The 15,180-nt window shown below is 51.4% G+C and overlaps 2 protein-coding genes across 2 annotated transcripts in view; both read right to left on the minus strand.

Moving 5' to 3' along the window:
- Positions 1-7,078, minus strand: part of LSP1 (lymphocyte specific protein 1) — a 48,068-nt gene extending 40,990 nt beyond the window's left edge. The window contains exon 1 of the mRNA XM_009102189.4: positions 6,910-7,078. Coding sequence (XP_009100437.1) covers positions 6,910-6,989 — 80 coding nt within the window. The 5' untranslated portion in view covers positions 6,990-7,078. The remainder of the gene's footprint in view (positions 1-6,909) is intronic.
- A 682-nt stretch (positions 7,079-7,760) lies between these two features.
- On the minus strand, positions 7,761-13,606 carry TNNI2 (troponin I2, fast skeletal type). The gene is made up of 7 exons (XM_030240224.2): positions 13,379-13,606; positions 11,481-11,510; positions 9,514-9,555; positions 9,104-9,232; positions 8,632-8,721; positions 8,321-8,497; positions 7,761-8,009 (listed from the first exon to the last, which is right to left on the minus strand). Exons 4-7 carry the CDS (start codon positions 9,224-9,226, stop codon positions 7,911-7,913), a joined length of 489 nt encoding a protein of 162 aa, XP_030096084.1. The 5' UTR covers positions 9,227-9,232; positions 9,514-9,555; positions 11,481-11,510; positions 13,379-13,606; the 3' UTR covers positions 7,761-7,910.
- Between the last annotated feature and the right edge of the window lie 1,574 nt (positions 13,607-15,180).

Raw genomic sequence — 15,180 nt, forward strand, 5'->3', positions numbered from 1 at the left:
TAAAATCACTAGGTTCCATTGTGAAGTTTGCTTCACTTATCAGTGAGAGGGCAAGATGCAAGTTCACAAGCCTTGTAAGAGAAGATGCTTTTGCCCCAGGGGTGATACACACAAGGACAAAGGATGGATTTAAAAAGCAGAGGAAGAAGAGAAGCATTACCAGGGCAGCCCAGCCCAGTAAAGGAGATCTGGGCTCCTGTTGCACCAAGGGCTGGGCAAACAGCAAGAGACCCCCTGAGCCACTGCAGTGAGCCACCATCCAGGTATCCCAGAGCAGGGCCAAGGCCAAGGGACTGAGCCAAGCCCTGGAGGAGTGCAGCTGGTCCAGCATGCCGAGCCAGCACCATCGCTGATACTGTGCACTGCTATCTATATATTATGTTAAATCAACAAAGCCATTGGGAAAGAGACAGGAAGACAAAACAATGGCTGCAGATAAGACACTCCCATCCCACACAGGAGGGTCATTACAGGACAAGAGGAGAACTATTGGCCCCAAGGAGACAGGCTCCATCTCTAAGGGATGCTTGTCTACTGCAAGGCCAAGAGGCAGGACAAAGGACTCCAGCCAAGATGGATAAGACACAGGCAGCTGCTGCCAAGAGATTGTCTTCCCCCAGCAGACACTGTAGGAAAAATCTTAAAAAGGCCTTTTTATAGCATCACATTGCTTCGTCACAAGTCTCTGCTCACCAAGGTTTGGACAGCTGCTGAATGAATTTGAATTTTTAATCTCTATTCAAAATAAATGGAGTGGTCTTTGCTTTGCTTAGGTGGATTAGAAGGCACTGGGCAGCTGAAGACACCTTCAGACACCTCCCAGGCTGGGTATAAGAGGTGCACTAGCAGTAACAGAGGCACCACCTTCCTTCACCAGGTGGCATCTGTGTGACACGTTTAGGCAGTGCCCAAAGCCCTGCAGCATGGTTTGTGGATGGGCCTGTAGGTGAGCTCCACTGCACCAGTGCAGCCCTGTGTCGAGCCGTGCTGCTCAGCTGACCACACAGCTTTCAAGAAGTAAAATACAGCTTCTGCCCAATATAAACTTATTAGCTCATCTGCAGCTGGCTCCAGGCTCTGATGCAGCACCGTGTTGTGCAACACAAGCAGTTTTAGCAGCCATTAATCTCCGCTTTACACCGCTGGGCTGTCACTCCAGCTGGGGTCAGGGGACACTAAGTGGATAAGAAGGAACCCCCGAGCACCATCAGACAGTTCCTGCATCCCTCACTTCAAATTGCTCCTTGTCCCAGGGAAAGGCATCTGATATCAGCTTGCCCATATCCATCCATGCTTCCCTTGCTACTCTGGGCAAAAGACGGGAGCTGTTTGGACAGGGCTCGCAAAACATCATCTTGTATTCAGGAAGCTTGGAGACACATGGCTCCATCAAGGGGGAATAGTCATTAATGCTCCAGAGTGAGGCCCAAAAAAGAGCTGAGGAGCCTTTCTGCACAAAGGGCAGCTAATGCTGTATGCAGGAAGATGGCAACTGGGATGCAGAAGCAGCAGAAGAGACAAGTGCCACCCCCAGGAAGAGGTCCCACCAGAGCAGGAGTGCACAGCCTGTTTATCACAGTAGTCTGCCCTTCAAGACAGCTCAGCTTGGGCACAGTGCTGCCAGCTCCTGGTATGGGAAGCTATGTGACAACTGCAAGGAGACACTTATTTCAAAAGGGAATTATTATTGTCATCAATTTTATTGGGAGAGAACTCTGCCCCTCCTAAATAGCTGGCAGCCGGGATTGTTTGGGGTCTGTCAGTAATTCAGAGTTTGTCAATGCTAATGGCTCCAAAGCAAGCTTGCACTGGAAAGGAAACTGCTTCTGCAGCAGAAAAGCACAAGCATGCACAAGCACAGAAGAAGAGATCATATTTTCCAAGCTATCTGGCAAAGACTTGATAAAAGGCACTGCACAAACTGTCTAGTCAGCTGCAGCAAGCAACAGATACCTAGAGATGGGAGAGAGGCTTCCTTGGTAATGCAGAATGAATCCCTAACAAAACAAACAAACAAAAAAAAAATCTGTTTTCAAAATGAGCACATAAGCAAAAGAACCAAAGAGCTCCAGCTGATGCAAACTGGCAGAGCTTTCTCTATGGCAGGCAGAGGGATGGTGCTGACATGCACTGACAAAAGCATTTGGGCCTACATGTCTGCTCAGTAGCAAGAGAAATCCAAATGAACTGAGCTCCAGCTAACCTGAGTCTTGCACTTCTCAGATCAATTGCTTGAAGATTGCCCCATGTTTTCAGACCACTGGATGGAAGTCACCAGCTAAGCCCATAGAAGCCCACTGACTGCCATTTCCATTCATTAAATAAATCCAGCTGGGTTTGCTCGTGCATCTTCCTCTTTATCCATGTATTTCTGGGACAGTTACCAGATGCAGCAGGCTGCTGGGAACCACCACTGCTCATGTGAGACAGGCTGAACCCAAGTAGCTCCTGGGTTTGACATTCCCAGGTGTGACTGAAGATGGAGCTCTGCTGCCAGCCCCAGCAGCCCATCCCAGGAGGGACTTGCTTAAAGTAGCAAAAACCAGGAGATATTTTGTCCTGCCTTGCTGCCAGTTCTCCTGCAGGGGATGGGAGCTGCAGGAGTGGAGCCCCCAGAAAGGCACCGAGGACCTGGGACCTGCCTGTGAGAAAGACAACTCTGAGTGAGTGCTGAAACCTGGGATTAAGACACTTCAAAGGCTGCCTCACACATCTGGTGTGTGTTAGGATGGATGCACTGGCAGGGAAAGCATACATGGGCTCCAACTGGGACTGGTTAACCCACTCGTGACTGAGCCTCTGTGGAACATGGGGGCAGGACTGCGAGACACCTGGCCCAGCCTCAGGAGAGCTGGGCTCAAGTCTCACAAGTGGCCTGTGCTTCCTAGCTGGTTCTGGGAAATCAGGGAGCGAGTCAGGTGCCTGAACACAGGTGTCGAGTGTGGGATGCCTTGGCCTGGCAGATGTCACACAGGTCCAGTAGGGAACACCTCTTCTGGGTACCAAACCCACAGTGGGCAAGTTCTACAGCCAGGGCATCCCTTCCCCTCCCTGACCATCTCAACCTCAGCTGTCTGGCCTTGCAGTAGAGACAACCTGTCCTCTATCCCTGAGGCTGTAGCCACAGAACACCCACCATGGTGACACCCTGACCTTGGCTGGGCACCATGGGTGTTCCTCTAGCACTGATCACACCAAATTCTTGACCTGCAGGACAGCTGCTTTCCCAGAGTGTGCAGCACCTCCTAGGACATGTTTTTTGACCTATACCAGATGGCCATGATCCAGAACATGACCTGGGTAAAGAGGCCTGAGCCCCTATCACACACCCTTGTGTTTTCCTTCCATTGGTGTACATCCCCAAGGCTTCTTCTCATGAAAGGCTTTAGAACAGAACCACACCGGGAAGATCCAAAAAGCTGTTCCCAACAAAAAGCATGACACTGAGGAGGTCTTGGAGCACCTCCTGGCCAGGTGGTCTATCCAGATGTGAGTCAGTGTCCTGACAGAGGCAGCAGCCAGGCTGGATGAGTGCCTAGCTGGAAGAAAGCCCAGCTCTGAAGACAGCACCAGGGCAGCAAGGAGTCAGCTGAGGCCCCAGGCAGAGCCCACAGTTGGGCATGTGGGTCACAGGGGTGACAGATGCAAAGGGGGATGCAGGCAGAGCATCAGTCAGGGCTGGATTAGCAAGGTCAGTGAAGGTCAGAGCAGAGGGGCCCAGGATCCCCAGGACATACCAAGGTTAAGCACTTCCCTGCTCCACAGCCAGCCCTTCCAGTTATCACAGGGTTTTCAGATTTGGGGAAAAGCCCTAAACCCTCTGAAGTAAGTTCACCTTACAAAATCCAGGGGCAAGGGATTCCCACAAGCTTCAGAGCCAGACTTCACACCAAGAGATTTTAAAAAGCCAGCCTTTCAGCCAGCAGAGAGTCTTCTGTGTTTAAAAAGAAAAGTGCAATTCAAATGAAGGCTGCTGGGCAATCCCCTGCTTTAACACACACTCCTCCAAACCCATAGCTTTACATAGCAAAAGAAGCCTGGAGGCAAGGCGAGGCAAGCCAGGCTTAATTTATTTTTTTTTCCTCAAGGAGAAAAGGACAGTGAAGGCACCTGATACCTCCTATAATTAGAGACAGTTTTTATCCCTAATGCCACTGCCAGACCACCTATACCCAATTTGGAAACCAGAAGTATAACCCAGCTTCATTAAATAATCCATCTGGTCCTCCCCTGTTAATTTCCCTACTATTTTTTCCACTTTAATGAGCCCAGCTGGGTCAAACTGTGACCAGTTACTCCTGAGCAGGGATCAGCCATCCCTCCATTCTACCCCCAAGGAATCTGGTGTACTGAGGGGTCCAAAAACTCTCCAAGTATCAGTTTTCCCAAACAACCTCCTTCCGACCATAGGTATACTTAGCAACAGCAGTCACTTCAGCAAAGACCCTTGAGACTCCTCTAAGGATCTGGAGAATTCAAGACAGCTGGGGATGGACGTGGCAAGGAAAAGCCTGGGGCTTGCTGGCACAGCAGAGCCTCTCCCCAGGCAGTGACCATACATGGGCTGCCTGCCCTGCAGCTCATGGGGAGGGAAGCCCCAGGAGGACAGAGACAGGGAATTTGGGAAAATCCAAATCCAATCTGCCTCCCAGGTGCAGATATCCTGCAGATCACAGCCCAAGGGACATGCCTGGCCATGGGTGTAGGAACTAAGGGCAGGAGTTACCTGGAGCCTCCAGAGCTTTACAGAGAGCTCTGAGTAACAGACCCTGTGCTGCATACTGGGCTCCCAACCCCTCCCCATCAAGGCAGGACAACTCAAGAAGTCACCTCTCCAGAGCTCCCCCCAGCTTCTCACTTATTCGGGAAGGCTCACACCACAGCAGTTTCCCATACAGCAATTCCAGTTCATGGAAGAGAACAGAACAGAGGTCTGGTTTAAGCAGAGTTGCACCAGCATCAGCAGGACTTTGCCAGTATGTCCCAATTTGTATGAGGAAACAGAGAAGGCTGTGTTCAAATTAATATTTCTAGGACCTTTTCTAATGTATACTTCTATATACACTGGGCACAGTTAAATAGACAAAATTCATTGTCTACAGAAACTCAGCACCAATATTTTTCTCCTGACATCTCCCACTCTGCAATACACCCAGGAGCCTTGGGATTTGCTTTCCTGGCAGCTCCATCACAAAACTGTTTGCTCTGACATCCATCATGCTTTAGGCTGTCCTTAGAGCCTTGTCCTGCCTCCTTCCATACACGGGTCAGCCTGAAAAGAGCTTTTTCATCAAGGAGAGGAGATCAGGGAGATAAGCTAGCCACAGGGTGAGAAAAGGTAGACCCAAACAGCAAATAAACACTTCCATCCTCCATTTTGGGAGTGGAAGTCACCAGAGTTTAGCAAGCATTTAAACAGTAGAAGGAAAAGCAAGAGAAGTTTAGAGGTGCACGTGAAACTATTATACAAATTGTAAGGGAAAGTAATTCTTCGTGTTTTTGAAACAAAGAGGAACTCATTTCTGCTCACTATTTTTGCCATCAATTTTCATAATTCATTAAAATTCTAAAACACAGCTAGAGAGGAAAGGATGTGCCACCCTGCTGTCAGCGTTCACACTCTTTTTAAACAAGGCTGTAAGGGTCTGCGTGCCGCAGAACAGACTCCTCCAAACAGCCTTTTATTTAGCTGAAACTCCAGCAGGAAACAGAAAAGGGAACAAGATGACCCAGCCCCACCTGCAGACCCCAGCGGTGGCCCTGCAGGCACCAAAGTACCTGCAATCACTGCAGCAAGAGGGGAGCAGGAAGGTTTGCTTGCCTTGGGCCACACACAGCACCTGCTCCTTGCTGCTGCAAGGTGAGCTGAGCCTGCAGCACAGGCACAGCCAGGCAGCAGCAGTGCTGGGAATCACATCGATCCCGGTGCTGAGGAAACCCCTGTGCTCCCCCAGCAGCCAAAGCTTCCCCTTTGTTTCAGCACCAAGTCATGTACAGAGCCTTCCAGCACCTTTTGAAGCTTCCAGTCAAATCTTCAGCCCGGGCTAATTGCTGTCAGGTGTCAGCCGAAGCACTCACTGCAACCACTGATGACAGGAGATGACACACCTTTCTCCTCTCATTGTCACTCAAGGGGTTTTTTTCCCCCACCAACATTAGCTGTGCCAGCTCTCAGAAGCCTTGGGGAGAAATGCTAATGTGAGCTTTGAAGCTGGAGGTGAAAAATCAGGCAACCTGCTAAGCTCCCTGGATGCTCAGCCTGAATCCAGTCCAAATCTGAGCACTTCTGGGTGATGCACTTTGGCCAAGCTTATCTATCTGCAGATGTGGTCTCTGCTACTGGTCTGTCTTCTTTTAGCCCTCATGGAAAGCTGTCTGTATTCAAGTGAAAGACCCCAAATTTTGCAGTGTCTGCTGACAGAGCAATAAAGCAGAGCAGAGGCACAGGGAGATATATAATTTTACAGCAGCCAGCCTGAAACATTGCCAGGTTAATTCGGCTGGAGAGTAGAGGATGCAGCAAGAAATCAGATGTGCCCAGCAAGGAGAAAAGGCAGCTGATCTCCAGATTAGAGAGGTCTTAGAGATGGGGCTGATTTCAGCTGCAGAGAAGGTCCAGGTCACCAGACCTCTCACTTGAGCTTTCCTGCTTCTGGAGCTGGGATTCCCACTCGATCAACCCCTTCCCAAGGGCTTTGAAGTTCAAAGGGGATGAGACCTTTAGGAAATCTAAGTCTCATCCTAGCTGGAGAAGCTTGTCAAAAGCCTGATGGAATATCTGACCTATTTCAGCCTCATGGGTCATCATTGTTCTGGCTGCACATCCTCCTTTCCCTTTGTGACCTCCCAGCTTCCCAACTTCCCAGTATCCTGGGTCTGGAAAGCAGCTGTGTTGTCCCCAAGCCTCACCTCTCGTTCTCCTCAGGGGATTCATCTCCCACTTGGCTCATTCCTTCTGCACCCTCCTGGCACCCCTCCGAGTCTGACATCTTCTCCCCTGGTTGGCACAGCAGCCCCACAGACAGCTCCAGCACCAGGGTGCTGCCACTGTTTCGCTTTTCCTGTGCTCAGCAGAAGTGAGCTGTGCCGGAAACTTCATGGGCTGAGGGTTTGGGGGGATGGGAGGGGGCAGAAGGAAGGTGAATTTTAGGGTTTGTTTTGTTCTCTTTTAAAAACCATTGAGACTGATTTAAGATTTTACTTGCCAGCAGCTAAAAATTTGGAAGTCCTGGGCTAACCCAAAAGAAAAGTGGGTGGAATGGACATCCCCACCATGGCAGGGAAAGGAGTGACCCACTGTTTCCCCCAGCTTCCCATGCCATGGTGATAGCCATCATCTCTAAACCACAGCACCCTACACCATACCAGTCCCGGGGTGCTGCTGCAGGTGCTGCCAAGGTTCTCCTGACTTTGCACCTCTCAAATCCCACCGGAGCCAAAGGGTCTGCTTCTGCCCTGCAGATGCCACCCCACTCCCCCTGCCCAGCTCTTCCCCACAGCTTCCTGCTGATGCCATCATGGGCTGAGGTTCTGCAATGCCTCCTGGGGCTTGGGTTGTTGTCTCTTTGTGTCTTCACCACTGGGGAAGGGCATGGGCATCTGCAGCTTTGGGCAGGGACCAACAGCAGAGAGGTCCCTCACGTCCTCAGCACACCCCCTGCCAAAGCCTCCCCATCCCCACCAGGACTGCCACAGTGAGGCAGTCCCTGCTGGCACCATGGCATGAGTCGGGGTCTGGCCACCCAGGCAGGCAACACCCACCTCTCCCACCAAAGCTTTATTTACATCACTGCTGCCATGATGCAGCTCTTCGCAAAACTAGAGAGAAAGGGCACCCAGTCAGTGCCCCTGAGCCTGGCAGGGCAGCAGGGACAGCGGGGAGAGGAGGACAGCTGTGGAGACATAGGTGCTTAGGACTCGCCAGCCTCAAACATCTTCTTTCTGCCCTCCATGCCGGACTTCTCCTCAATGTTCTTCCTCCAGTCACCGACATCACGCAGATCCTTCTCCTGGGGGAGGGATGGTTGTGTTGGTGTGAATGGTGCCGTGGTAAGAACACACCTGGCCCCAGCCCCACACCAGTCCACCCATGGAAACCCCCATGTCAGCTAGAGGAGCCCAGTTCCACCCATGCTGTACATCTTTTTGAACTGCACCCTCCTGTTTCAACATCATGGGTTCCAGAGAAGGAAACACTGAGCAGGAAGAAGGACATTATGGAGAAAGAGTCATTCTCAACCCTGTCTATCTTACAGAGAGGTGTGAGCCCTGGAGGATGGGGGCAACTCCTGTTAGGGAAAAAAGGAAGAGGGAAGGATACCTTCTCAGTGTCCTCCTTCTTCACTTGCTTCAGGTTGGCTCGGAGGTCCATGCAGACCTTGTGCTTGGAGCCCAGCAGGGCCCGCAGCATGGCGTCAGCCGACATGCGCACCCTGCGCAGCGGCGGCCGCTTGAACTTGCCACGCAGGTCAAAGAGTTTCTGGCTCAAGTCTTCCAGCTGGGGGGGATGAAATGAGGAGGGGGTAGAGAGAGAGAAGGGCATGGGTTTAATGAGATGGACCCAAGCAGTGCAGGGAGGCATGAGGAATGGGCTGCAGACTCCCCAGAAGGGTGTCTCCAGAGGAAACTCACCTCCTTTGTAGTCTTCTGTAGCTTCACCTCTGTGTCATACCTCTCCTCATCCACTGACTCTATCTTGGCATGAAGCTTTTTGCACAGCTCCTGGGAAGAAAGCAAAGAGGGACGTTGACTGCTAGGATCCAGACATGATTCCTCTCTCCTGATCGCTCCGGCTCTGAAAGCCCTCAGTCCTGAAGATTAGATGGGACTAAGGTGAAGAGGGGCTTGTCAGCCAGCTCCCTGCTACTGCCTGCGCGCAAATGCTGCCTCAACACATCATTTAAAACACATCTTTCCTGCCAGCCCTTTCCAGCCCTTTTGTTTGCAGAGAGACCCCACCTGCCTCTCAAGCCAGCTGCATGTTCATCTGGCTCCAGGGTAACTCAGGTGAGGAGAGGGTCAAGATGGGAAGGTCAGTCTAGATTCACCAGGCTGACTGATGGAGTCAAATATTTTCTGCTCCCGCACAGAAAGAAGCCTGTACCTGAAGTTCCTGCATGGATCCTGGGAGCGACAGAGGAGGGCAATGTTCTGCCAGGTAGTTTTGCTTCTCCACTTCTTTAGCAGCTGCTTCCTTTTCTATTTCAGTGACAGCAAGCTGGAGCATAGCACTCTGGAAGGCAGCAGGAGAAGCGTCAGTGCAGGGTGGAAGCAAGGAAGGAGGGTAGGGGGGGTCATCAGGGAGTGGAAGTCCTGATGGAGAGGGGAGTTCCCATAAATACCACCATTTCCAAGCAAGGGATAAGATAGAGACCCAGTAAGGAGAGGGGTGGGAGGCCCCTGTGTTGTGCATCATGGCCTCTTCTAGCAGGGAGAGTGCTGAGAGCTGGCTGGCTTGGGATGGGAGGTGGGAAGGTCAGGACACAGATCCCACAGCCCCAGCAGTGGACGTACCTTCAGGTGCTGCCGACGGGCAGTGGCTGCCCTCCTCTTTTTCTGCAAGTGGAAGAAAAAAGAGAAAAGAAGGTTATCAGGTGCCCATTCCCCTTTCCATTGCCCTTCCCCATGCAATGCCACAGTCCACCAAGGACCTGCAGGGAGATCCATCTTAACACACAGTTTCTCTCCAAACCAGCAGCACTCAAGGAAATAGCTCCCTGCTGAACCCAGCTTTGCCAGCCTCAGGTAGCTAAAACTACAGAGTCCCAGAGGAAAAGATAACAAGGGTAATGAACTTGAAAATATATGTATAAAATATGGCTTCAAACTTGGCTTCTTGGGACTTTTAGCCTTTTCTCTAATTTCCTCTTCACTCAGATGTGTTTTACTTTGTGCTCAAGCTAACGACCCCCATGTTCCTGGGCACTCAGAAGCTGTGGGATGTCTTTCTGAGCAGTCCAGGGCACATGTCCTTCTGACACTCTGGTGACAAGGACAGCCAGGCAGGTGAAAACATGAAGGCTGTGTAATTTCCAGGCTGGAGCTGGAAAGACCAAGTGATGCTGAAGCAGAGGTTCATCACAGCTGGAGGGCAGACCCAACCACAGGCTGCCCTTCTGTCCTTGCCATGCTGGATCAGCAGCCACAGGACTCCAATTTATAAAAAACCCACAACTTCTTTATTTCAGCTGTTTCCTGAGCATTTCACCCAGAAGACAGGGCACGGCTGAGTTGGGCTGGCCCAGGGGAAACACATCTGAGATGCTGAGGGGCAGGGAGTAGAAAGCAGCACTCGGGTGTGGGTCTGTGCTGCAGAGAGGAGGAAGTGGATAAGGATGTGCAGAGTGAAATGTAACAAAACCTGACACTTCTCACACATGTAAATGAGGCCAAGGCCCTCCTGACAGGGCTGGAGGGCTCTGCAGAAAAAAGACACCCAGCCCAGAGATGCAGCACACTATTAACCATCAGATAATCCAGTCCTTCCAGGGCTCATTCTCCATCTGAAAACCAGTACCTTAGCAAAGAGTGCCCTCCCAGCCTCTTCTGGGAGGTCTGGGTTTGATGAGGAGTAAAAGAACATGTTTGATATCGGCACCATTGTGTGGCATTTCTGTGTGTCCCTGACATCCTCTTTTCTCTCAGTGAGAACAAGCTGGAGCTTGTGGTGTTGCAGACATATGGGGAGATGCCAAGCAGAAATGAAGGATGGAGCAATTTGCAAAGAGGAAATGTGGAGTGACAAAGCCACAAACAATCCTCCCACACCTTCCCCTGCATTTCTCCAGACACCCCCAACACCACCTGGCTTTGCCAAGAAGCCAGAGAAAACTTGCTAAGATGAAACTTCCACCCTGCTCAAACTCCCCCGGATCCAGGTCTCCTTGAATTGCCTTTGAGAAGGGATTTGTCAGTGCTCAGTGGGTAGAAAATGAAGGGCTAGATGCTGGGAAGGAGGAGAGGATGCTAGGCCAAGGGCGGTATGGTGGATGGATGATGGAGGAGAGGCAGCTCTGGACCACTGCCTTCCCAGCACCATCTCGTGGCCGGCTGGGGAAGCAGGAATGGAGGGGAAAAAGCATCTAACTCCAAGCCAGGGGACAAAAAAAAGTCTTTCAAAAGGGATTTTTCTTCTCCTTCACGTGTTACCAGGAGGAGTCAGCAAGAAAATAAGCATGAGCCATTCTTCCCACATGCACACTCAGCAGCTGATTTTCCTAAGGAGGAATGGTGAAGCCAGGACTGCTGCCATAAGCATTGCTAAAGGAAAACCCCAGCAAAACACACTTACCTCTTCACTGTTCAGGAAAAGCAGATGGACAAGGAAAGGATGGAAGAGAAAGGGGAAAGAGGATAAAAGGCAGTTAGTTAGCATCCTAACTGGAAACAAGCAGAAGAATCTTAACAAGCATAAAAGTTGGTGGTTGAAAAAAGTTTTTAAATGCCAGCAGTGTATTAGAGACAGAAAAATGGGAACTTACTCAGACATCTTGGTTTAGATGGTTGTCAGCCTGAAATGAAAACCAAGAGAAAAAGTTCACAATTATTCATCTTGTGGTCACTTTTTTTGTGAGTTTTAAATACACTTTTTTTGGTGGTTTTAAAAACAAAGCATGACTCCTCTAGAAAATAAAAAGAGGAACAGGTCTGTTCTTATTTCCCAACTTCACCAATTTTTCATCATATAGGGAACTAGCTGCAGTTTGTAGACAAGAGGCAAACATCTCCTCACAGCAACACCAACCACAGCATCAAGGGACTTTCGGGAAAGACCAAATGGGGTTGAGCCAGAAAAAGAGTGATTTGTGACAGTGATTCCTGCAGGTACGTTTCTTATCTGACTCCCACAAAACCATTTTATTCAATGAGGGAAGAAAAGGCAAAAACTATTTTCAGTTTACTGCTTCACTTTGCCATTCAACCTTACTTCACTTCATAAACAAGAAATATCCCAAAGCCTGCAAAGGGTTGGCAATGAAGCCAGGTGACAAGGAAGGACTTCAGAGGATGCTGCTGCCAGTGTATGCACTCATCCTGTGGGACAGGTGAGCCTGTTGCAGCAGCCTCAGCACAGCTGGAAGTTGCGGTTGAGTTGATACAAGAACAAAAAAATTCCCCAGGCAATCCCTTGTATTTGATTTAAGTGGAAATTTTACACATGCAACACAGCGTATTAGGGAAGAGATGGAAGAGCACCTTTGTTTTGCAATAAATGATTTACACATAAATAGAATTTTACTTTTCTCTCAGAGCAATATTTACTTGCATCTCCTAAGCCTGTCCTTTGCAGAGCAGACAAGGCCTGGGAGGCTCTGTCAGGAGGGGAAGTGTTAATGGGGGCTCATGCCCGAGGCAGGAGGCACAGCTTGCAGGGCCAAGGAAACTTTATCCTGGAAAATGTGCGGGCCCATCACATTACTTCAGAGAGGAGGGGGGTGAAAGTGCTTCTAAAAATGGCCAGGGAGCTGCAGAAGGAGCTGCAGCTGTCTCCTGGGACGGCCGCCTTTCCGCGGTGCCAGCCCCGTGACTCGGGAGGCGGCGGCGATGCGGAGCGGCCGCCGCAGGTGGCGGGGCTGCAGCCGCGGCCGGGGCGGCCCAGGAACGCGGGCTGTGCTCGCTGACACCCATCCCAGCCCCGCACACACACCGCGGGCTGTGCTCGCTGACACCCATCCCAGCCCCGCACACACACCGCGGGCTGTGCTCGCTGACACCCATCCCGGCCCCGCACACACACCGCGGGCTGTGCTCGCTGACACCCATCCCGGCCCCGCACACACACCGCGGGCTGTGCTCGCTGACACCCATCCCAGCCCCGCACATACGCTCCCGTTCCGGCCACAGCGACGTCGGGAGTCAAAGGGGACAGCGCCAGGCTGCAGCTCGCTGCCCGCGACGTGGGCTTAGAATAGCCTGTTCTGCGGGGAGGACACCATAAATTTGGATGTCGGTGCGTGTCCGAGGGTGTTTTTGGGCAGGAGGGCACTGCGAGGGCCGCGTAGGGAGCTGGAGGAAGGGCTATAAGTAGCGAGCACAGCCGAGTCACCGCAGGCAAGGATCCTGAATCCTATAGCCCTGCGGAGGTCCGCGCTAGGCTCCACTTGCCCTCGCCACTCAAACTGAGAGAACCTGCCAAGGCAGGGGAAAGCATGAAATCGGAAAGAGAAAAGCTCACTGGAAGAGACAGAGCAAACTTTTCCAACGCACAGAGCCTCTCCAATAGGCAAAGGATGGAGAAAGTGTTATTCCCGCCCCTGTTTCTCCCAGCAGGCCACCCCCACCTGGTATTTGTCTCCTTAATACTCAGGTAAGTAAATCTCCTCCCCCATCACTCCCTAAGAGCAAGCTGGATTGTAAAGAGATATGCAAAAAGGCTCACCCAAGACTGGAGAAAATCAGAGTCGTGCTGGCTGGATGGGATGGACAGACGAGCCGCAGGCAGCTGGGTGTGTAAGGAGGTATAAAAGGGCTACTCGGGTGGCTCAGCAGAAAATCCACCTTCTCTTTAAGGGCATGGAGACCTTCTCAGACCAATGATGTGCAAGAGTCCGCTGTGCACCTCCCTTGGCTGGGGCAGGCCAGGCCGGCAGGAGAATAGGAGAGGGCAGCCCCCAGGGAAGGAGGGGTGGGGAGGAGGAGGAGAACATCTTCTACCCGTGGGATCCAGAGGAGCTGGGGAGGTGTTTTTCCTCAGAAGTGCCAAGTAGGAAGCCTTCCTCTCCCTCCTCCTGCCACCAACCAGTCAAAATAGATATGGCTTCAAATCTGTGGGGAGCCCAGGCTCCCTGCACACAGCCATCCATCTGCAAGGCCTCTAATTAAAATTTCCCCTTAGATACACAGAGTGGCTTATCCATGGGCAAGGGCATGACTCAATTTGCCTTCAAGGGCTTGGGAGCAGCTCTGCCCTTCAGGAAGGGAGGAAAGAGCTTGCACCCCAAATATCCACTGCTGACAGCACAGGCAAGAACAATCCCTTCATAAGCCATCCAGCACTAGCATGCTTTTTCAACCTCAATTATTTCCCACAGTAAATACTTGTAGTTCTTCCCTGTGTGAAATATTTCAACACAATGCAGAGGTTTTTTTAAAAAACAAGCTGTGGATCTGCTGCAGGTAGCCTCAAGCCTCAAATCCAGCCAGGGGCTGGGTAGAGGCAGCAAAGCATGGGGAAGCAGCCCCATGCTGACAGCAAGAAGGGTAATCCCCTCTGTGGGATGACCCAGACCCATATCTCCGTGGATCTGAAGGAGAAGCAGGTGGAAACGTGGCTGGAAATATTCCCCAGCTCTTGTCACAGCACATGTAGAGCGTGTGTGTAGGGGATCCCATGGAGACAGGGACCCAAACAGCTCCGGCTCTCCTCCCCCAGGCCAGGCGCTCCCTCCTCTTCCAGCCAGGGCTTTTTAGGCTGATTCAGACCTGGCCCTGACAATATTTTGCAGGCGCCTCCCAGACATTATATAGATAGCAAATCCTTGCTGCAGGCTTCCTGTTTCACCATGCTCAGCACCACACAAGTAGTGCTGCAGGTGCTGCTGAAGGACGAGCAAGTCCTTGGTATGGGGCTGGTGTCTTGCAGGGGTTTGCCTGGTAGTGGGTGGAGGAGGGAGAAACCCCTGGCATGGGGAAGGCTGGCTCTGCTTGGACCTACACATCCCACTTGGGAAATGTCCCTTTGGAATGCTGCAGCTACACATTCTGGCCCCTGCTGGCCCATCAGTCCTGCAGAGAGCCCCTCAGCTCTTGGTGGAGGAATCAAAACTGGGGGAGTTCTCCATTCAAAATTCCCCACAGGCAGGGAGTTTCCTTAGCTCTGTGAGAGGAAGCATCCTGGACCTCCTGGAGTCCAGGCATGCAGCACAACAAAAGAGATCTGCTCAGAATTTCAAGGGAGTGGTTATCACCTTGTGTCAGGAAAGTGTTGGCCTGATATAGTGGAAGAATGAAGTTCAAAGAAAGAAGTCTCATGACCAAAATATTGGCCAACAGGAGTGTTTGTAGGATACAGAAGTGGATGGTGAAGTGTGATAACAGCATGAGCAGAAGGTCGAGTCTCCAAGTCTGCAGAAGGCTTTCCATGGAGCTGCCTTCCACAGGGGTGAACTGTAAGGCAGCTCTCCAAGAAAAAGAAAGAAGCAGCAGACTTAAATGGCATGAGGAAGAAACCCAGTGAGGAGG

This window comes from Serinus canaria, chromosome 5 (genome assembly GCF_022539315.1).
Source record: "Serinus canaria isolate serCan28SL12 chromosome 5, serCan2020, whole genome shotgun sequence".
Taxonomy (NCBI): domain Eukaryota; kingdom Metazoa; phylum Chordata; class Aves; order Passeriformes; family Fringillidae; genus Serinus; species Serinus canaria.